We start from the raw sequence: 16,765 nt of genomic DNA on the forward strand, positions 1-16,765 counted from the left end.
CTCAGATGCAAAAGGAGGGGAGCAAAAACTCAGCAACTCAAACTCCATTGAGCTAGAAGATGCAGGTGTAACATAGTTAAATAGAGGTGAAGTTAAATCCTGCTAAATGGGACATTGGCGCCACCTACTGTTGAAAAAGTCATGCTGCAACATTCAAAAGGGCAAGGGATTCTGGGTAATCCTCAGAATAATGGAGGATTCGTGCGAGGTAAGGAATGCGCAAATGTCGTGGGGAGGAAAAATCATATCGCAGGCTGTTAAAGTAATACAGTCTGACCCGATTATTTTTGTTTTTTATAAATCATTTGTTGCAGGTCATTTCTCCAGTCTTTATGTTGAACTGAGTGCACGTTTATGTGAGATTTCTTTATTGGGAAGAGAGGAAACAAAATGGGAGCATAGTTAGCTAACTCTGTTGTTGCTTTCCCGTTTAGATTTTGTGCTGATTGCCCACGACATTAAAAAGAGAGCATTCTAACCATTGCCTTTTTGTTGTGAATGCAGGTATGTGACTGTGCCACACTGTTTAGAGAATTCACATTGTTTCATGTACAGCTTTAAAATATATTTCTATATTCCTTTCATTTGGGAAATTTAACATGCAATGTTAATGGTGTTGAAGTTTTTCTATTTTGGTTGTATAAATTTACCACTATACGATCACACTGCAAGTGGAAATGTAATTCTGAGAATAATGGAGGATTCGTGCGAGACTTTGTGCTGATTGCCCACGACATTAAAAGAGAGCATTCTAACCATTGCCTTTTTGTTGTGAATGCAGACCAGAGAAGACACTACACAGAGGTCACATTGGTGCTGTGACTCGTTCCTGACGCTGCCGAATCGGGCTGGTGTCTTCTCGTCGCAGCATCATCGTGGAGCATCGGCTTCCTTATTGTTTAGTCTGTTGGGTAACGGAATCAAACTTTGGGGACTGTTGGACATACTTTTATATTGGCTTTGTATATTGCCATATTGTATTAAGCCCACCTTAGCTCGATTAATATCCTGCTAGATATGGATCTGAGTGACTCTGATGACACCCCGAATGTGACTCCCTTTGTTGTGGGTAGGGGTGGGGGGTTCAGAACTGTTCCTTTTTCACTGGGTGACTGTCGGGTGGGGCATAGAGCAGCAGATAGTTCTTGTGAGCTTGTGGCTGAGTCACAGTCAGTACAGTGCACTAAGGCATCTACCTCAGACCCCCCAATAACTGATGTGAGTCTAGTCGACCAAATGAGCGACATTGTGCAGCAAATTGGGCAACGCCTGGCTGATAGCATTCTGTCACACCTGACTACGCCACACACTTCGAGCCCTGCACCTGCTACATATACATGTCCTGAGGTGGCGCATGAAACAACAGATCTGCCCTCCGGCCGCTCACTAGATCTTTCTCAAGTCCAGCTGGTGGCTCCACGACAGGTTAAAGACCCACCTGTGTTTCGGGGGGAGAGTTCGGACTCATTGTCTGTTGATGAGTGGCAAGAAGCCATGCAGAGTTACATAAAGAAGAGTGGCATTCTCCCAGAAAACCAAGCTGAGGAGATTTTGATGCATCTGAGAGGGCAAAAGATGTTGTGAAATTTGGTGTGAGGAATGGTGGAATTGATGTCCAGCATAATCCACAAGCTATCTACAGACTTCTGCACAAACATTTTAGTTCCACTCAGTGCTCGTCTGTGCCCCTGGCTGACTTGTATTCCACCCTGCCGAAGGACCAGGAGGATCCATATGAGTATTGGCTGAGGCTGAACAAGGCTGCTGATGTTGTTGGCAACTGTCTTAAGGAGCAGGGGAAATCTTTTGAGAACTCTGGTGTGGAGGTTGCACGCATGTTCATCAGACACTGCCCCTGCAGAGACTTGGTTCTTATTTTTAGAACCAAAACATGTGATAAATGGTCAGCTCGTGAAGTTCAGGAGGTACTGGATGAGTATCACCTGTGTAAGGGGTTCCAGTCTCCTCCACAGAAGGGTAACTGTGTCTTTGTGAATAAGGCAGAGGTTAGCACAAATGCTACTCCTTGCTTGGCTGACCATGAGCAGAGGCCAGCTGTGAGTCAGGATAGCTCGGCTATTGAGAGGTTGATCAGCATGCTAGAGAAGGTGCTGCTTCAAGGCCCAGGCTATGCTCGAGCTAATGCCAGGCGACAGAGTGCCCGACTGCCGAGAATACCGGGCTTAGATGACACACCATGTTCCATCTGCAGAGATAGCTCCCACTCCACACTCACGCACTGTCGGGAAAACAGATTGTGTTTCCTGTGTCACCTACCTGGTCATTCGAGACATAACTGCCCAGAGGGCAAGTGTACTCCTTCCAGTGGTCATCAGGGAAACTGAACGATCTGCGTGGAGGGGAGGATAGCGCAGATCCAGCAAGTAAGCCTCCCATCTTGGACATGACTTGTATTAATGATTATGACACTTTGTATTCCACTTACAGTGGCATCGTCCCGCCAAATAAAACACTGATTGCACAGGGCTTGCATAGGCTCTCAAACACTGATAGCTTATTCTACTCTGCAGTGACTACTAGTAGTGGACAAGTTCTTAAAGCATTAGTGGACAGTGGATCTATGGCGTGCACCATAAGTGAGACAGTTGATGAGAAACTTTCACAATCGATACCTGATATTGAGAGACGTTCAGCTGAAGACGTTGTCATTGTTGGTTGTGGGGGTCACCTCGTTACGCCTTCTGCTATGTATGATCTTACAGTATCAATATATGGCTTTAAGGTGGTGATTCCTGTTCTGGTGGTTCCGGGCCAGGCTGATGACATGATTCTGGGCAGCAATGCGATAAAGTGGCTTATTTCACAGTTAAAAATGACTGTTGGTACCCAGGATGATGCTTTTCCTCATTTGGCAACTTTGCTGTCCTATTCTGATGACTGTGATGGCAGAGCAATGCCTCCAAGTTTTGGCACTGCAAAACTTAAGAGACACATCACATTGCAGCCCTTGTCTGAACATTTAGTGTGGGCTAAACTCCCTGCTCCTGATGCCTCAGCGGTGGGAAGTGCTGTCATTATTGAACCCACTCAGTCTCGATCCAAACTTGCACAGATCCTAGTGGGGCGAGTTGTCACTTCCTTGTTTGGGGATGGCTGGGTCCCTGTTAAAGTGGTGAATCCCTCCGACAAGCCCCTCACTCTCAGGAGAAATGCTAAGGTTGCTGATGTGTCCCCCTGTCTTTCTGTGCAGGACTTACCTGAACCTGTTCAAATTCGATCCAGTACACAATACACACAGAACTCGTCGCCCACACCGAGATCAGAAGCGGAGATGTCACAGCGCTTGTGTGATTTGGGCCTGCAGGACCTGGACCTCTCGTTCTGTGAAGTTTCCCCAGAATGGAGAGATAGGCTGCTGCGACTCATTGAGCAGTATGAGTCCATCTTTTCAAGGCACAAAATGGACTGCGGTGAGGCTGCTGACTTTGTCCACAGAATCCGCCTGGTGGATGACAAGCCCTTCAGACTGCCATACAGACGGGTCCCACCATGCCATTACGAGAAGCTTCGCACTGCTCTAGATGAGATGGAGGAGTCAGGGATAATCCGTAAGTCCCAGAGTGAATTCTCATCCCCCCTTGTCTTAGTTGTTAAGCCGAATAGTGACCTGCGCATATGCAATGACTTTAGATGGTTAAATGCAAGAACAGTTAAAGATGCACATCCATTGCCTCATCAGTCAGACACCCTTGCAGCACTTGGGGGGAATGTTTTTTTTTTCTACAATGGATCTCACATCGGGGTTTTACAATGTCAGACTCCACGAGGACGACAAAAAATACACGGCATTCTCCTCCCCATTTGGCCTTCATGAATATAACAGGATGCCTCAAGCCTGAAAAATAGTCCTGCTACTTTTATGCGAATGATGATGTCCATTTTTGGTGATGAGAACTTCACAAGTTTGTTGTGTTATCTGGATGACCTTATGGTCTATGCCCCATCTGAACAGGTGGCTCTTGAACGTCTGCAGATGGTTTTCTCACGACTTTCTGCCAACAACCTGAAGCTCTCACCTAAGAAATGCCACTTTCTTCAGCGGTCTGTGAAATTCCTGGGACACATCATATGTGGTGAGGGTGTGAAAACAGAGCCAAGTAAAGTGCAGGCTATAGACAATGTGCAGGAAGCAGACCTGATGGAGTCTGACGGGGTGACACCAAGTGCAAGGAAAATCAGATCCTTCCTGGGGATGGTTCTCTACTACCATCATTTTATCGAGCGGTGCTCTGCAAAAGCTAAGCCACTGTTTGATCTTGTGGCTGAACCAGCTGCGCTGCGCAAGAGAGGTAGAGGCCATAAGCCTAAATTTAAAAGGGGCCACGTGAAGCTGTCTCCAGCTGACTGGACTGATGAGTGCAGGGAAGCATTCAAGGCCCTAAAAAATGAACTTGTGCATAGTGTCACATTAGCCCATCCAGATTTTACTGCGCCCTTTCTCCTTGCAGTTGATGCTTCCTTTGACGGCCTTGGAGCCGTCCTCTCACAGTTGCCCCCCGATGGTAGCATCGCCAGACCAGTGGCATTCGCCAGTAAGACCCTGTCACACTCTCAGCTAAACTATCCAGCGCATCGTTTGGAATTTCTTGCTCTGAAGTGGGCAGTCTGTGACAAGTTTAGCCATTGGCTGAAAGGGAGCCACTTCACAGTGTGGACGGACAATAACCCGCTGACATACATCTTAACCAAGCCTAGGTTAGATGCATGTGAGCAACGATGGGTTTCAAAGCTTGCAGCATACAGTTGTGAACTGAAGTATGTCCCTGGAACCAAAAATGTTGTCGCGGATGCATTGAGTAGAGAGCCATTTGTCCAGTCGTGCATAGGCCACAGGCTAGTCACTGAACCTTATGCTGCCCTATTGAACCAAATGCATGGTCTGGTGGATGGGACTGTGCAAGATATGTTTCGGTGTGCTGCAAACTGCCAGTTGGTCGTGGATCAGTCTGAGGTGGAAGCTACCACTATCCTAGCTAACCCTCAGGGTTGTCTCTCGTCACAGGATGTTTCTGCTGTGTTGGGTGCACATGACACTGGTGGTATCAGCCATGTGAGAGGTGTGGGATCTAATATCCCTCAGGTCCCAACTATTGCCCGTCCTGCCTGTACACACAGAAGTGAACTCACTAACCTGCAGGAACAAGATGAGGTTTTGGGCAGAGTTTCCTTTTATGTCCGGCGTCACAAGAGGCCCACCAGGCATGAACGTGCTGGCAAGTCCCGTGGTGTAATGAAATTACTCAGACATTGGTCCAGACTCTTGATTAAAGATGGTATGTTGTATAAGCTGAAGAAAGACAGGAACATGGACGTGACGATTTACCAGTTTGTTGTCCCAGACAACCGGGGCTCCAGACTCGGAAAGGAGAGGGTCATGCCATGCGACAGCTGAGCGTCCCAGCACTTTTTCCACAAACGTCACCCGTCTTTCCAGGGTCGAGCGCCGGAGCTGGCGACAAAACGCACAGGCTTCGGGCTCCGTCAATACTCTCCTAGCATGGACGATCCCCAGGCAGACAAGGCAGGCATCGTGCTGGTTGCTGTCGTGCAAAGAGAAACCGCATCCCTGAGGACAGGGGTGAACAGAAGATTCCTGCTTTGCTCGCTTCGGTTTGGAGTCCATTCCAAAAAACAAAGCAAAACGCTGCACGGGAAAACTTGAAATTAGAACTCTGCGGGCAGCTTACGCACCAACTGCGCGGTGGAAGCTAACACCAACAGGGGCAGTTAAGCTAAGTTCAAGTCGGCAGACAACGGAGCTAACAAGCAGCAGCAAGCTAGCCCAACTCAGCAGAGGTGTTCTCAGCGCGTTGAAGAGCGTAAGAACTGAGGGATGACTGTGATGACAGCAGCTATATGTGCAGGCGGGGCCGTGCGCATGTCATCAAACGTCATCTGCCTTAAAAGTGTGATTAAAGGTTTCTTCAGCCAGGACATGCGAGGGCGTGATATCCCATACTTATGTGTTGTACCGAGTGAATCGACTGAAAGGGAACAGCACTTTCCCACTAACTGCCTAACCAAAATCTACTTAACTGAAGCCTAGTCTTCATGCAGTTACTTACAGTGGGTACTTATGCACTAAAAACCGCCAGAAAGACAAAGGCAACTGCACAAACAGCGACCCCCTCAATTCTGGGGACGTGCTCCCGAGACAACTGCTCTAACCGTGTTCACCGCAACAAAAATTCCATCAATGTTTCTCAAGAGAGAAACACTCCTTCAACCTAACAGGGAACGCACTGATTTTAACCCATGCATATTCAATAATCAACACAGCGCATGCTGTAGGACACACAAAGTTCACACAAGACAGCACACCAACAGTAAACTTAAGTCTATAGCAAAACATCAGTGATTTCCCCAACTTGTGGCTTAAGTGCTCTTGTCAGCTTAAGTGGATCTATTTTCTTCACACCCTCTTCCTCAAACCTGACAATTACATTCATGCTCGCATTTGTTCCTTCTTCATTACCTTCACTGTCAGTCCCTTCTGTACTACCCTCACTTCTCTTTTTCCTCTTCCTTTCACTAGCTCTGCGCCTCTTCCCCCCTTTCCCACTTTTTCCCACTCATTCTCGTCACCCTGACCACCAATCTCTTCCTCTTCACTACCATCCATCCTATTCCACTCACTCCTCCCGCTCTCCATTGGTGCCAACCCCGGTCTATGAGAAGAAGTCTGCAGGAGACCGTTACCGGACCTGTACAGGCCTTCGGCCGACTCTCCTACTTACCTCACTCACACACCAAACCACCAACCAAACACACCTTATACCCAATCCACACTAACTACAACAGCTATGCTGCAACCCCAGCAGCGTCCCGGCATGAAGGCTCTGCTCGTTTCCCTCCTGAGGGACTCTCTGCTGACTGGTAAACAAAAGATGCTCTCTGGCCGTCCTCTCTCAAACCTCAGCTGGTTTAGTCAAGGTGTCTTTATATACACTGGGACTGGCCTTCTCAGGTGTGCTGCATCTATAATTGGGTCAGCTCCACCTACCTGCAAGAAACAGGTAACAGAAAAAGCAAAACACAAGGCCAGCCCACTGGCCGTCACAACACAGAAAACCATTCGCACCTGTCGGCAATTTAGACTCTTCCATTACCTATTGCCACTAACTGCAGGTCGTTGGACTGTGGCAGGAAGCCGGAGTACAAGGAAAGAACCCACGCAAAAACAGGAAGAACATGCAAACTCCACACAGAGCGACGGTAGAGCTGAACTCAAGACCTTCTTCCTGTGCGGTAACGGTGCTAACCACTGTGCCGCCCGCGTGTCAGCAACCGTCTCCCAGAAATTTATACAAGTTCAATTACTTTCTTTTCAAGCTGCTTACACTACATTGACTTATGTTTTTACACAATCTCAGAAGAGGAGAGCCACTGAGGGAACGCCTTCCGCCCTCCGACGCCTCCACCGTGACCTCCACTTCTGAGAGGAATTGCCTACAGATCAAGTATGGAGTGTGCCTCACACGTTCTTTCTCAATGCTCAGCTTGTCTCTTTCCATTTGTAAGAGTAACAACTCCTTTTGCTGCTCAAAAGACAAAGCAACTGTAGTCGAGACCACAGACTGATCAACATCAGCCACTAAAGTCTTCATTTTACCTGGCAACACGCCTTTCTTTACTAATGCAGCCTGTAACACTCCTTTAACCTCATCTTTCAACTCTTTATCCCCAACATCGACATCATAATGTTCAACAAGTTTCAACAGCTCTTCTTTAGTACAACTATTCAAGAGTTCCTCCGATGGAGACTGAACAAAAGCATCAACTGTAGCCATAACAAAGTATCGATCCTTGAAATGCAATTGAAAACAGCACTTTCCCACTAACTGCCTAACCAAAATCTACTTAACTGAAGCCTAGTCTTCATGCAGTTACTTACAGTGGGTACTTATGCACTAAAAACCGCCAGAAAGACAAAGGCAACTGCACAAACAGCGACCCCCTCAATTCTGGGGACGTGCTCCCGAGACAACTGCTCTAACCGTGTTCACCGCAACAAAAATTCCATCAATGTTTCTCAAGAGAGAAACACTCCTTCAACCTAACAGGGAAAGCACTGATTTTAACCCATGCATATTCAATAATCAACACAGCGCATGCTGTAGGACACACAAAGTTCACACAAGACAGCACACCAACAGTAAACTTAAGTCTATAGCAAAACATCGGTGATTTCCCCAAATTGTGCCTTAAGTGCTCTTGTCAGCTTAAGTGGATCTATTTTCTTCACACCCTCTTCCTCAAACCTGACAATTACATTCATACTCGGATTTGTTCCTTCTTCATTACCATCACTGTCAGTCCCTTCCGTACTACCCTCACTTCTCTTTTTCCTCTTCCTTTCACTAGTCAAGTCAAGTCAAGTTTATTTATAAAGCACATTTAAAAACAACCAAGGCTGACCAAAGTGCTGTAAAATAAAATACAAATATAAAATACAATAAAACACAAGTACATAAAACACCTCACTGATAAAACAATAAGTTAATACAGTAAGTTAAACCTTGCTAAAGGCCAATGAGAAGAGGTGAGTTTTAAGAGCAGTTTTAAAAGTTCCTAGGCTTGTGGAGAATCTGATGTGAGGAGGTAAACTGTTCCACAGTCTGGGTGCAGCCACAGCAAATGCCCTCTCTCCCCTAGTCTTTAATCTGTACCTGGGAACATCTAAAATCATCAGGTCTGCTGACCTCAAAGATCTCCTGGGGCGGTAAATGCTAAGAAGCTCTGCCAGGTACAGAGGTGCAGTACCGTTAAGAACCTTAAAAACCAGCAGTAAAATTTTAAAATCAATCCTAAAAGCAACTGGGAGCCAGTGGAGAGAGCAGAGGACCGGAGTGATGTGGTCTCTCTTTTTGGAACCGGTCAGCATGCGAGCAACAGCGTTCTGCACCAGTTGGAGGCGATGCAGACAGGAACGATCTAAACCAGCATAAAGGGAGTTACAGTAGTCCAGCTGTGATGTAATAAAAGCATGGACCACCCTTTCTAGATCGTTCCTGCGCAGGTAGGACTTGACTTTAGCTAAAATCCGTAGATGATAAAAAGATCCCTTGACTACGGAGCTGATTTGTTTATCAAATTTAAAAGCACTGTCAAAAGTAACACTGAGGCTCTTAATGGAGGAAGTACATTTGGAAGTTAGGGGTCCCATAAAATCAAAGGAAAGGTTGGGGTCTTTAGGAAGCCCAAACACAATGACTTCAGTTTTACTTTCATTTAGATGTAGGAAGTTAAGAGCCATCCAAGTCTTAATGTCAGACAGACAGGAGAATAACGGCTGCAAAGAGTCCTTACAATCTAACCTCAGAGGGAGGTAGATCTGAATGTCATCAGCAAACGTGTGGAAGGACACATTATGTTTGCGCAGCACATCGCCCAGAGGGAGCAAATACAGAGTAAACAGCAGGGGGCCTAGAATGGACCCCTGAGGTACACCACAAGTTAAAGGAGCTCTGGGAGATGACAGTTCACCGAGGTGGACAGAAAAACTCCTGTTATCCAGGTAGGACTGGAAAAACTTTAAGACAGTACCTTTCAAACCGACACAGTGTTCTAGGCGGGATAACAGTATGTTGTGATCAACAGTGTCGAAGGCTGCTGTCAGGTCTAAGGTTACTAGGACAGCAGCACAACCAGAGTCTACAGTTAAAAGCAAATCGTTAAAAACTCTCAGTAAGGCGGTTTCAGTGCTGTTACGAGCTCTAAAACCAGACTGAAACTTCTCATAGAGACTGTTGTTGTCTAAAAATGACTGGAGCTGCCTGAGGACAACTCGCTCCAGTACTTTGGACAGAAAGGGCAGATTGGAGATGGGCCTATAGTTAGAGAGTATAGATGGGTCCAGGTTAGGCTTTTTGAGGAGAGGTTGAACAACAGCATGCTTAAAAAGTGTTGTGAAACAACCAGAGCTGAGACAGGCATTGATCAGGACCAGAAGGACAGGTCCAACTGAGTCCAGGACCTGCTTCAGAAGACGAGAGGGGATAGCGTCAGTGGAACAGTTGGTAGACTTGACCTTGCAGACTGTTTCATGCAGCTGAGAAAGAGAGATTAGCTCAAACTGGTTAAAGGCAGATTGGCACGAGGGAGAAACACAGGGATTGAAAGGTGGAGGTGGAATGACAGACTGCAGGGAGGAAATCTTATTAACAAAAAAATATAAAAAGTCATTGCAGAGGGTGGCAGAAGGTGCGAGGCAAGTGGACGTATGAGGATCAACAATGGAGTTTAAAACACGAAACAGAGTCTGAGGTTTATGGACATTACTGCTAACCAGGTTAGATATGTAGGAGGACTTAGCCTCTTTAGCAGCTTTCTGATAAGTTAAAAGAGAGTCTCTCAGGATATTGAAGGAGATTTGCAGCTTGTCCTTTTTCCACTTTCTCTCAGCACACCTGCAGGAGCGCCTGAGAGCACGAACAGAGTCTGTAATCCAGGGTTCAGTGTGAGCTTTGGGACAGAGTGATTTTAGGGGAGCGATGGAGTCCAGAATAGAAGTGCATGTTGAGTTAAAAAGAGCAGTTAAATCTTCTGCACACAGGGAGTCAATCCAGTCCACCGTGGAGAGCTCAGAGTTGTTGAAAGCAGCAGAGAACTGGGATGGTACATGGGTATTGATGATCCGGTGGCGGCGTGAAGGAGCTTTAACTGCAGCAACAGAACATTGTGCAGTGGCAGAAAACAGAACAGGAAGGTGATCAGAGATACACGCACTCTCACAGATTTCAGAGACGTGGATACTCAGGCTGTGAGACATGACGAGGTCCAGTGTGTGACCTTTCTCATGTGTGGAGCCAGACACACACTGAGTCAGGTTAAAAGAGTCCAGCAGTGATACAAAGTCTCTAACCAGAGGTTTAGATGGACAACACACATGGATATTCAGATCGCCAACAATAAGAAAATGATCAAAATCTACTGAAAGTCCTGATAAGAATTCCCCAAACTCACTGATAAAATCCTTGTTGAATTTGGGAGGACGGTACACTACTGCACACAGTAATGGAGTAGATGAGTTCAGTTTAAAAAGCTGCAGTTCAAAGCTGGAAAAGGAGAAAGATGAAATCTGACGACAGTCATAAACTGATTTAAAAACACAGGCAAGGCCTCCACCTTTACCAGAAGACCTGGGAGAGTTGAAAAAACAACAGCCTGGAGGAAGAAGCTCAGAGAAAGCCACAGTCTCACCAGCATGTAGCCAGGTCTCAGTCAGGAACATAAAATCCAGTTCATGAGAAGAGAAGAAATCCTTGAGCAGAAACGTCTTATTGGAGAGGGATCGAATGTTGATCAAAGCCATAGATAAGGTGAGATCAGTAGCTGTCATCGGGGTTGATGTGCGGCTGAGTGGGCCGAGGTTTGAAATAACAGTACCAAGTCTGCGGATCCGTGGCTGGAAAGGAGCCGATGACCCAGCACCCGGAACAGGAGCAACCAGCGACGTACTTGAAGAGTCACGCAGGAGAGGAGCAGGCATCAGGCGCGGGCCGGAGGTGGAAGAGAGTCGTTCACCTGAGGAGAACGCCACCGCCGGCATGGCGAGGAGCGAACCAGACGACTGAAGGACGCGCGGGCCGAGAAGCGGGCCCACCGGTGAAACAGGAGCAGCACCAGGCAGAGTTGGAGAGACAGTGCGCACCCAGGGTCCTCTGGGTTGGAGTGAGCCTCTCACAGTGGCAGAGTAGCAGAAACCCATTTGTACAAGGAGAGGATCAGCCAGGCAAGAAAGTGACAGGAATGCCTTTGTACGAGCCAGGAGACCACTTCGCTTCCCTCGTTTTCTCCAGCGTTTTCTCCGGTGTAGCTTGGGAGGGAGGAACCAGGTGGGACGTAGGTAAGGCGGAATGCCATGGAGCGGTGGAGGCGCACTGCTTGTTTGCCCATCAAAAACAAAGGACAAAGGTGCTGTCACTGCTGAGTCCCGGATGATAAAAAGAGTTTTTCGGTCATAAGTCCGGAGCGAGTTAATTTCCACAGTTAAGGCAATGAACAGCAAACAGAAAACCAGAAAACAGGTGGAGTGACGGCGAGCCGAACATACTGGCGCCAATAGCTCTGCGCCTCTTCCACCCCTTTCCCACGCATTCTCGTCACCCTGACCGCCAATCTATTCCTCTTCACTACCATCCATACTATTCCACTCACTCCTCCCGCTCTCCATTGGTGCCAACCCCGGTCTATGAGAAGAAGTCTGCAGGAGACCGTTACCGGACCTGTACAGGCCTTCGGCCGACTCTCCTACTTACTTCACTCACACACCAAACCACCAACCAAACACACCTTATACCCAATCCACACTAACTACAACAGCTATGCTGCAACCCCAGCAGCGTCCCGGCATGAAGGCTCTGCTCGTTTCCCTCCTGAGGGACTCTCTGCTGACTGGTAAACAAAAGATGCTCTCTGGCCGTCCTCTCTCAAACCTCAGCTGGTTTAGTCAAGGTGTCTTTATATACACTGGGACTGGCCTTTTCAGGTGTGCTGCATCTATAATTGGGTCAGCTCCACCTACCTGCAAGAAACAGGTAACAGAAAAAGCAAAACACAAGGCCAGCCCAATGGCCATCACAACACAGAAAACCATTCGCACCTGTCGGCAATTTAGACTCTTCCATTTCGTATTGCCACTAACTGCAGGTCGTTGGACTGTGGCAGGAAGCCGGAGTACAAGGAAAGAACCCACCCAAAAACAGGAAGAACATGCAAACTCCACACAGAGCGACGGTAGAGCTGAACTCAAGACCTTCTTCCTGTGCGGTAACGGTGCTAACCACTGTGCCGCCCGCGTGTGAGCAACCGTCTCCCAAAAATTTATACAAGTTCAATTACTTTCTTTTCAAGCTGCTTACACTACATTGACTTGTGTTTTTACACAATCTCAGAAGAGGAGAGCCACTGAGGGAACGCCTTAAGCCCTCCGATGCCTCCACCGTGACCTCCACTTCTGAGAGGAATTGCCTACAGATCAAGTATGGAGTGTGCCTCACACGTTCTTTCTCAATGCTCAGCTTGTCTCTTTCCATTTGTAAGAGTAACAACTCCTTTTGCTGCTCAAAAGACAAAGCAACTGTAGTCGAGACCACAGACTGATCAACATCAGCCACTAAAGTCTTCATTTTACCTGGCAACACGCCTTTCTTTACTAATGCAGCCTGTAACACTCCTTTAACCTCATCTTTCAACTCTTTATCCCCAACATCGACATCATAATGTTCAACAAGTTTCAACAGCTCTTCTTTAGTACAACTATTCAAGAGTTCCTCCGATTAGACTGAACAAAAGCATCAACTGTAGCCATAACAAAGTATTGATCCTTGACATGCAATTGAAAACAGCACTTTCCCACTAACTGCCTAACCAAAATCTACTTAACTGAAGCCTAGTCTTCATGCAGTTACTTACAGTGGGTACTTATGCACTAAAAACCGCCAGAAAGACAAAGGCAACTGCACAAACAGCGACCCCCTCAATTCTGGGGACGTGCTCCCGAGACAACTGCTCTAACCGTGTTCACCGCAACAAAAATTCCATGAATGTTTCTCAAGAGAGAAACACTCCTTCAACCTAACAGGGAAAGCACTGATTTTAACCCATGCATATTCAATAATCAACACAGCGCATGCTGTAGGACACACAAAGTTCACACAAGACAGCACACCAACAGTAAACTTAAGTCTATAGCAAAACATCGGTGATTTCCCCAATTTGTGCCTTAAGTGCTCTTGTCAGCTTAAGTGGATCTATTTTCTTCACACCCTCTTCCTCAAACCTGACAATTACATTCATACTCGGATTTGTTCCTTCTTCATTACCTTCACTGTCAGTCCCTTCCGTACTACCCTCACTTCTCTTTTTCGTCTTCCCCCCCTTTCCCACTTTTTCCCACTCATTCTCGTCACCCTGACCGCCAATCTCTTCCTCTTCACTACCATCCATACTATTCCACTCACTCCTCCCGCTCTCCATTGGTGCCAACCCCGGTCTATGAGAAGAAGTCTGCAGGAGACCGTTACCGGACCTGTACAGGCCTTCGGCCGACTCTCCTACTTACCTCACTCACACACCAAACCACCAACCAAACACACCTTATACCCAATCCATATCCATATCCGTATGGGATATCACTTTAATCACGCCTTTAAGGCAGATGACGTGTGATGACACGTGCACGGCCCCGCCTGCACATATAGCCGCTGTCATCACAGTCATCCCTCTGTTCGATAGCCGCTCTTCACCGAGCCAAACTGCTCAGTGGGGCCACCTTGTGTTGTACCTCATCCCTCTCCTTCAGAGAACAGAAGTTATAGACATAACTATTCGTTCCCTTTCAGTCGATTCACTTGGTACAACACATAAGTATGGGACATATATACACGCCCCGCAGAGCAACCACTGAACCAGAATCGGACCACCACATCCTAGTGAGTGGTAGACCCAGCAGAAAGGACAGCATGAGCCACCGAAGGGGCTGTAACGTCCAACCGATAAAACCGCACAAAAGTGTGCGGTGATGCCCAACTAGCTGCCGCACAAATATCAGCTACAGGCACCCCTTTAAAAAGAGCCCATGAGGTTGCCATCCCCCTGGTGGAATGAGCTCTCACCCCGTGGGGCAAAGCAAGACCACTGGTGCTGTATGCCAGTGAGATAGCTTCTATAATCCAGTGGGACAGCCTCTGTTTCGACAGAGCTCTACCTCTATTTGGATTAGCAAAGCAGACAAACAGCTGGTCACATAAACGCACATTCTGAGTGCGCTCAATGTAGGTGCGTAGCACACGCACTGGACAAAGAGAATGCATCCTTCTCTGCTCCTCAGATGCAAAAGGAGGGGAGCAAAAACTCAGCAACTCAAACTCCATTGAGCTAGAAGATGCAGGCATGATCTTGGGAAAATAGGCAGCATTTGGACGCAATACGACCTTGTGACCATCAGAAGAAAACTGTGTGCAGGAGGGATGCTGGGGGCCCGAGCATGGGCCTTTGCTCCAGGCCGACTGGCGTGGAGCTCGGGCCGGAGGATGTGCTCTCGCTGGCGGCACACCCACTTCAGCAGTGGGCGCCGGTCTCTTGCCAGTCGGCAGAGGAGCGGCGGGCCTGTGAGAGCTAGCTGCGGGCTTGGGCTTGGGCTGACGTCTGGGGATGATGTCGCGCAGAGCTTCCGTCTGCTTCTCCCTCAGATTGAATCTAGCCTGAATGGCTTCAAGTGAATGTCCGAATAACCCAGCCGCAGACACTGGTGGGTCCAGATATACAGCCCTGTCCCTATCCGGGACGTCAGACAGGGTCAGCCACAGGTGCCTCTGTGCCACTACTGTCGAAGCCATCCCTCTGCGCAGGGAGAGCGCTGCACAGCGAGACGCACGGAGGATGTAATCTGTGGCGACTCTGACCTCATTAAGAAGAGGTGCCAGCGGGCTGTCATCAGGAACCAGTGATCCGAACTCCACCAGGCACATTGCCTGGTACGTCTGGAGCATGGTGACAGAGCTCATGGCACGAGCAGTGCCGGCCTGAGCTCTATAAATCTTCTCCAGCTGCGAAACAAAGAACCTGCAGTGCTTGGAAGGCAGAGTTGCGGGGCCGCCGACACCATGGTTATGGGATGGGGCCAGATAAGCAGCCAGAGACGGCTCCAGAGGGGGTGGGTTAGCTAAGCCAGCCCTCTCGGCGCCGTCCAATTCCATGTACTGTCCATAGCCGGGCACAGTGACACGGGTAGACAGAGGTTTGTCCCATGATGCTGTTAGCTCGCAGACAAAGTCTGGGAACATGGGAAGGCAGTTTTTGGCCGTTGCGGGCTCCAGTGGGAGGAAAAACCCCGCGAACCGCGACGACTTCTGAGCTGGCGGAGGAGAGGGCCAGTCCACCTGCAGCGTCTCAGCAGCACGGCGAAACAGGGAGAAAAGAGAGGTGTCATCGTGGCCGACCGGCGCAGCAGCGGCGGTACATTGGGCCGACAATGAGCTCTCCTGCTCATCCTCCGACAAACCATGGATGTCCAGGCCGATGTCCAGCACGTCATCATCATCCTGGGGAGCGCTGGCGGGCTTCAACCCAGGCTGAAGCCCGTCAGCGCTCCTGCATGGTTCCAGCTCGTCATCGGCTAATCCGTCAACATATTCCATGTGGTCAGCCCAGCTAATTGCGGGGACATCGACCGGAAAATCCTCGTCTTCGGACTCGGACGAAGCTGGGGCTCCAGACTCGGAAAGGAGAGGGTCATGCCGTGCGACAGCCGAGCGTCCCAGCACTTTTTCCACAAACGTCACCCGTCTTTCCAGGGTCGAGCGCCGGAGCTGGCGACAAAACGCACAGGCTTCGGGCTCCGTCAATGCTCTCCTAGCATGGACGATCCCCAGGCAGACAAGGCAGGCATCGTACTGGTCGCTGTCGTGCAAAGAGAAACCGCATCCCTGAGGACAGGGGCGAACAGAAGATTTCTGCTTTGCTCGCTTCGGTTTGGAGTCCATTCAAAAAAAACAAAGCAAAACGCTGCACGGGAAAACTTGAAATTAGCGCTCCGCGGGCAGCCTACACACCGACTGCGCGGTGGAAACTAACACCAACAGGGGCAGTTAAGCTAAGTTCAAGTCGGCAGACAACGGAGCTAACAAGCAGCAGCAAGCTAGCCCAACTCAGCAGAGGTGTTCTCAGCGAGGTGAAGAGCGTAAGAACTGAGGGATGACTGTGATGACAGCAGCTATATGTGCAGGCGGGGCCGTGCACG

General features: G+C 48.5%; 1 protein-coding gene across 1 annotated transcript; it reads left to right on the top strand.

Annotated features, from left to right (window-relative positions):
• The first annotated feature begins 201 nt into the window (after positions 1-201).
• On the top strand, positions 202-3,849 carry LOC146507346 (uncharacterized). Its single transcript, XM_085178910.1, has 2 exons — positions 202-504; positions 782-3,849. The coding sequence occupies exon 2, from the start codon at positions 2,405-2,407 to the stop codon at positions 3,833-3,835; it is 1,431 nt and encodes a 476-aa protein (XP_085035036.1). The 5' UTR covers positions 202-504; positions 782-2,404; the 3' UTR covers positions 3,836-3,849.
• The last annotated feature ends 12,916 nt before the right edge of the window (positions 3,850-16,765 follow it).

This window comes from Neolamprologus multifasciatus, chromosome 12 (assembly GCF_963576455.1).
Source record: "Neolamprologus multifasciatus chromosome 12, fNeoMul1.2, whole genome shotgun sequence".
NCBI lineage: Eukaryota > Metazoa > Chordata > Actinopteri > Cichliformes > Cichlidae > Neolamprologus > Neolamprologus multifasciatus.

Coding starts and splice junctions, on each gene's coding strand:
- LOC146507346 (XM_085178910.1), top strand. CDS start 2,405: ATGACTTGTATTAATGATTATGACACTTTGTATTCCACTTACAGTGGC.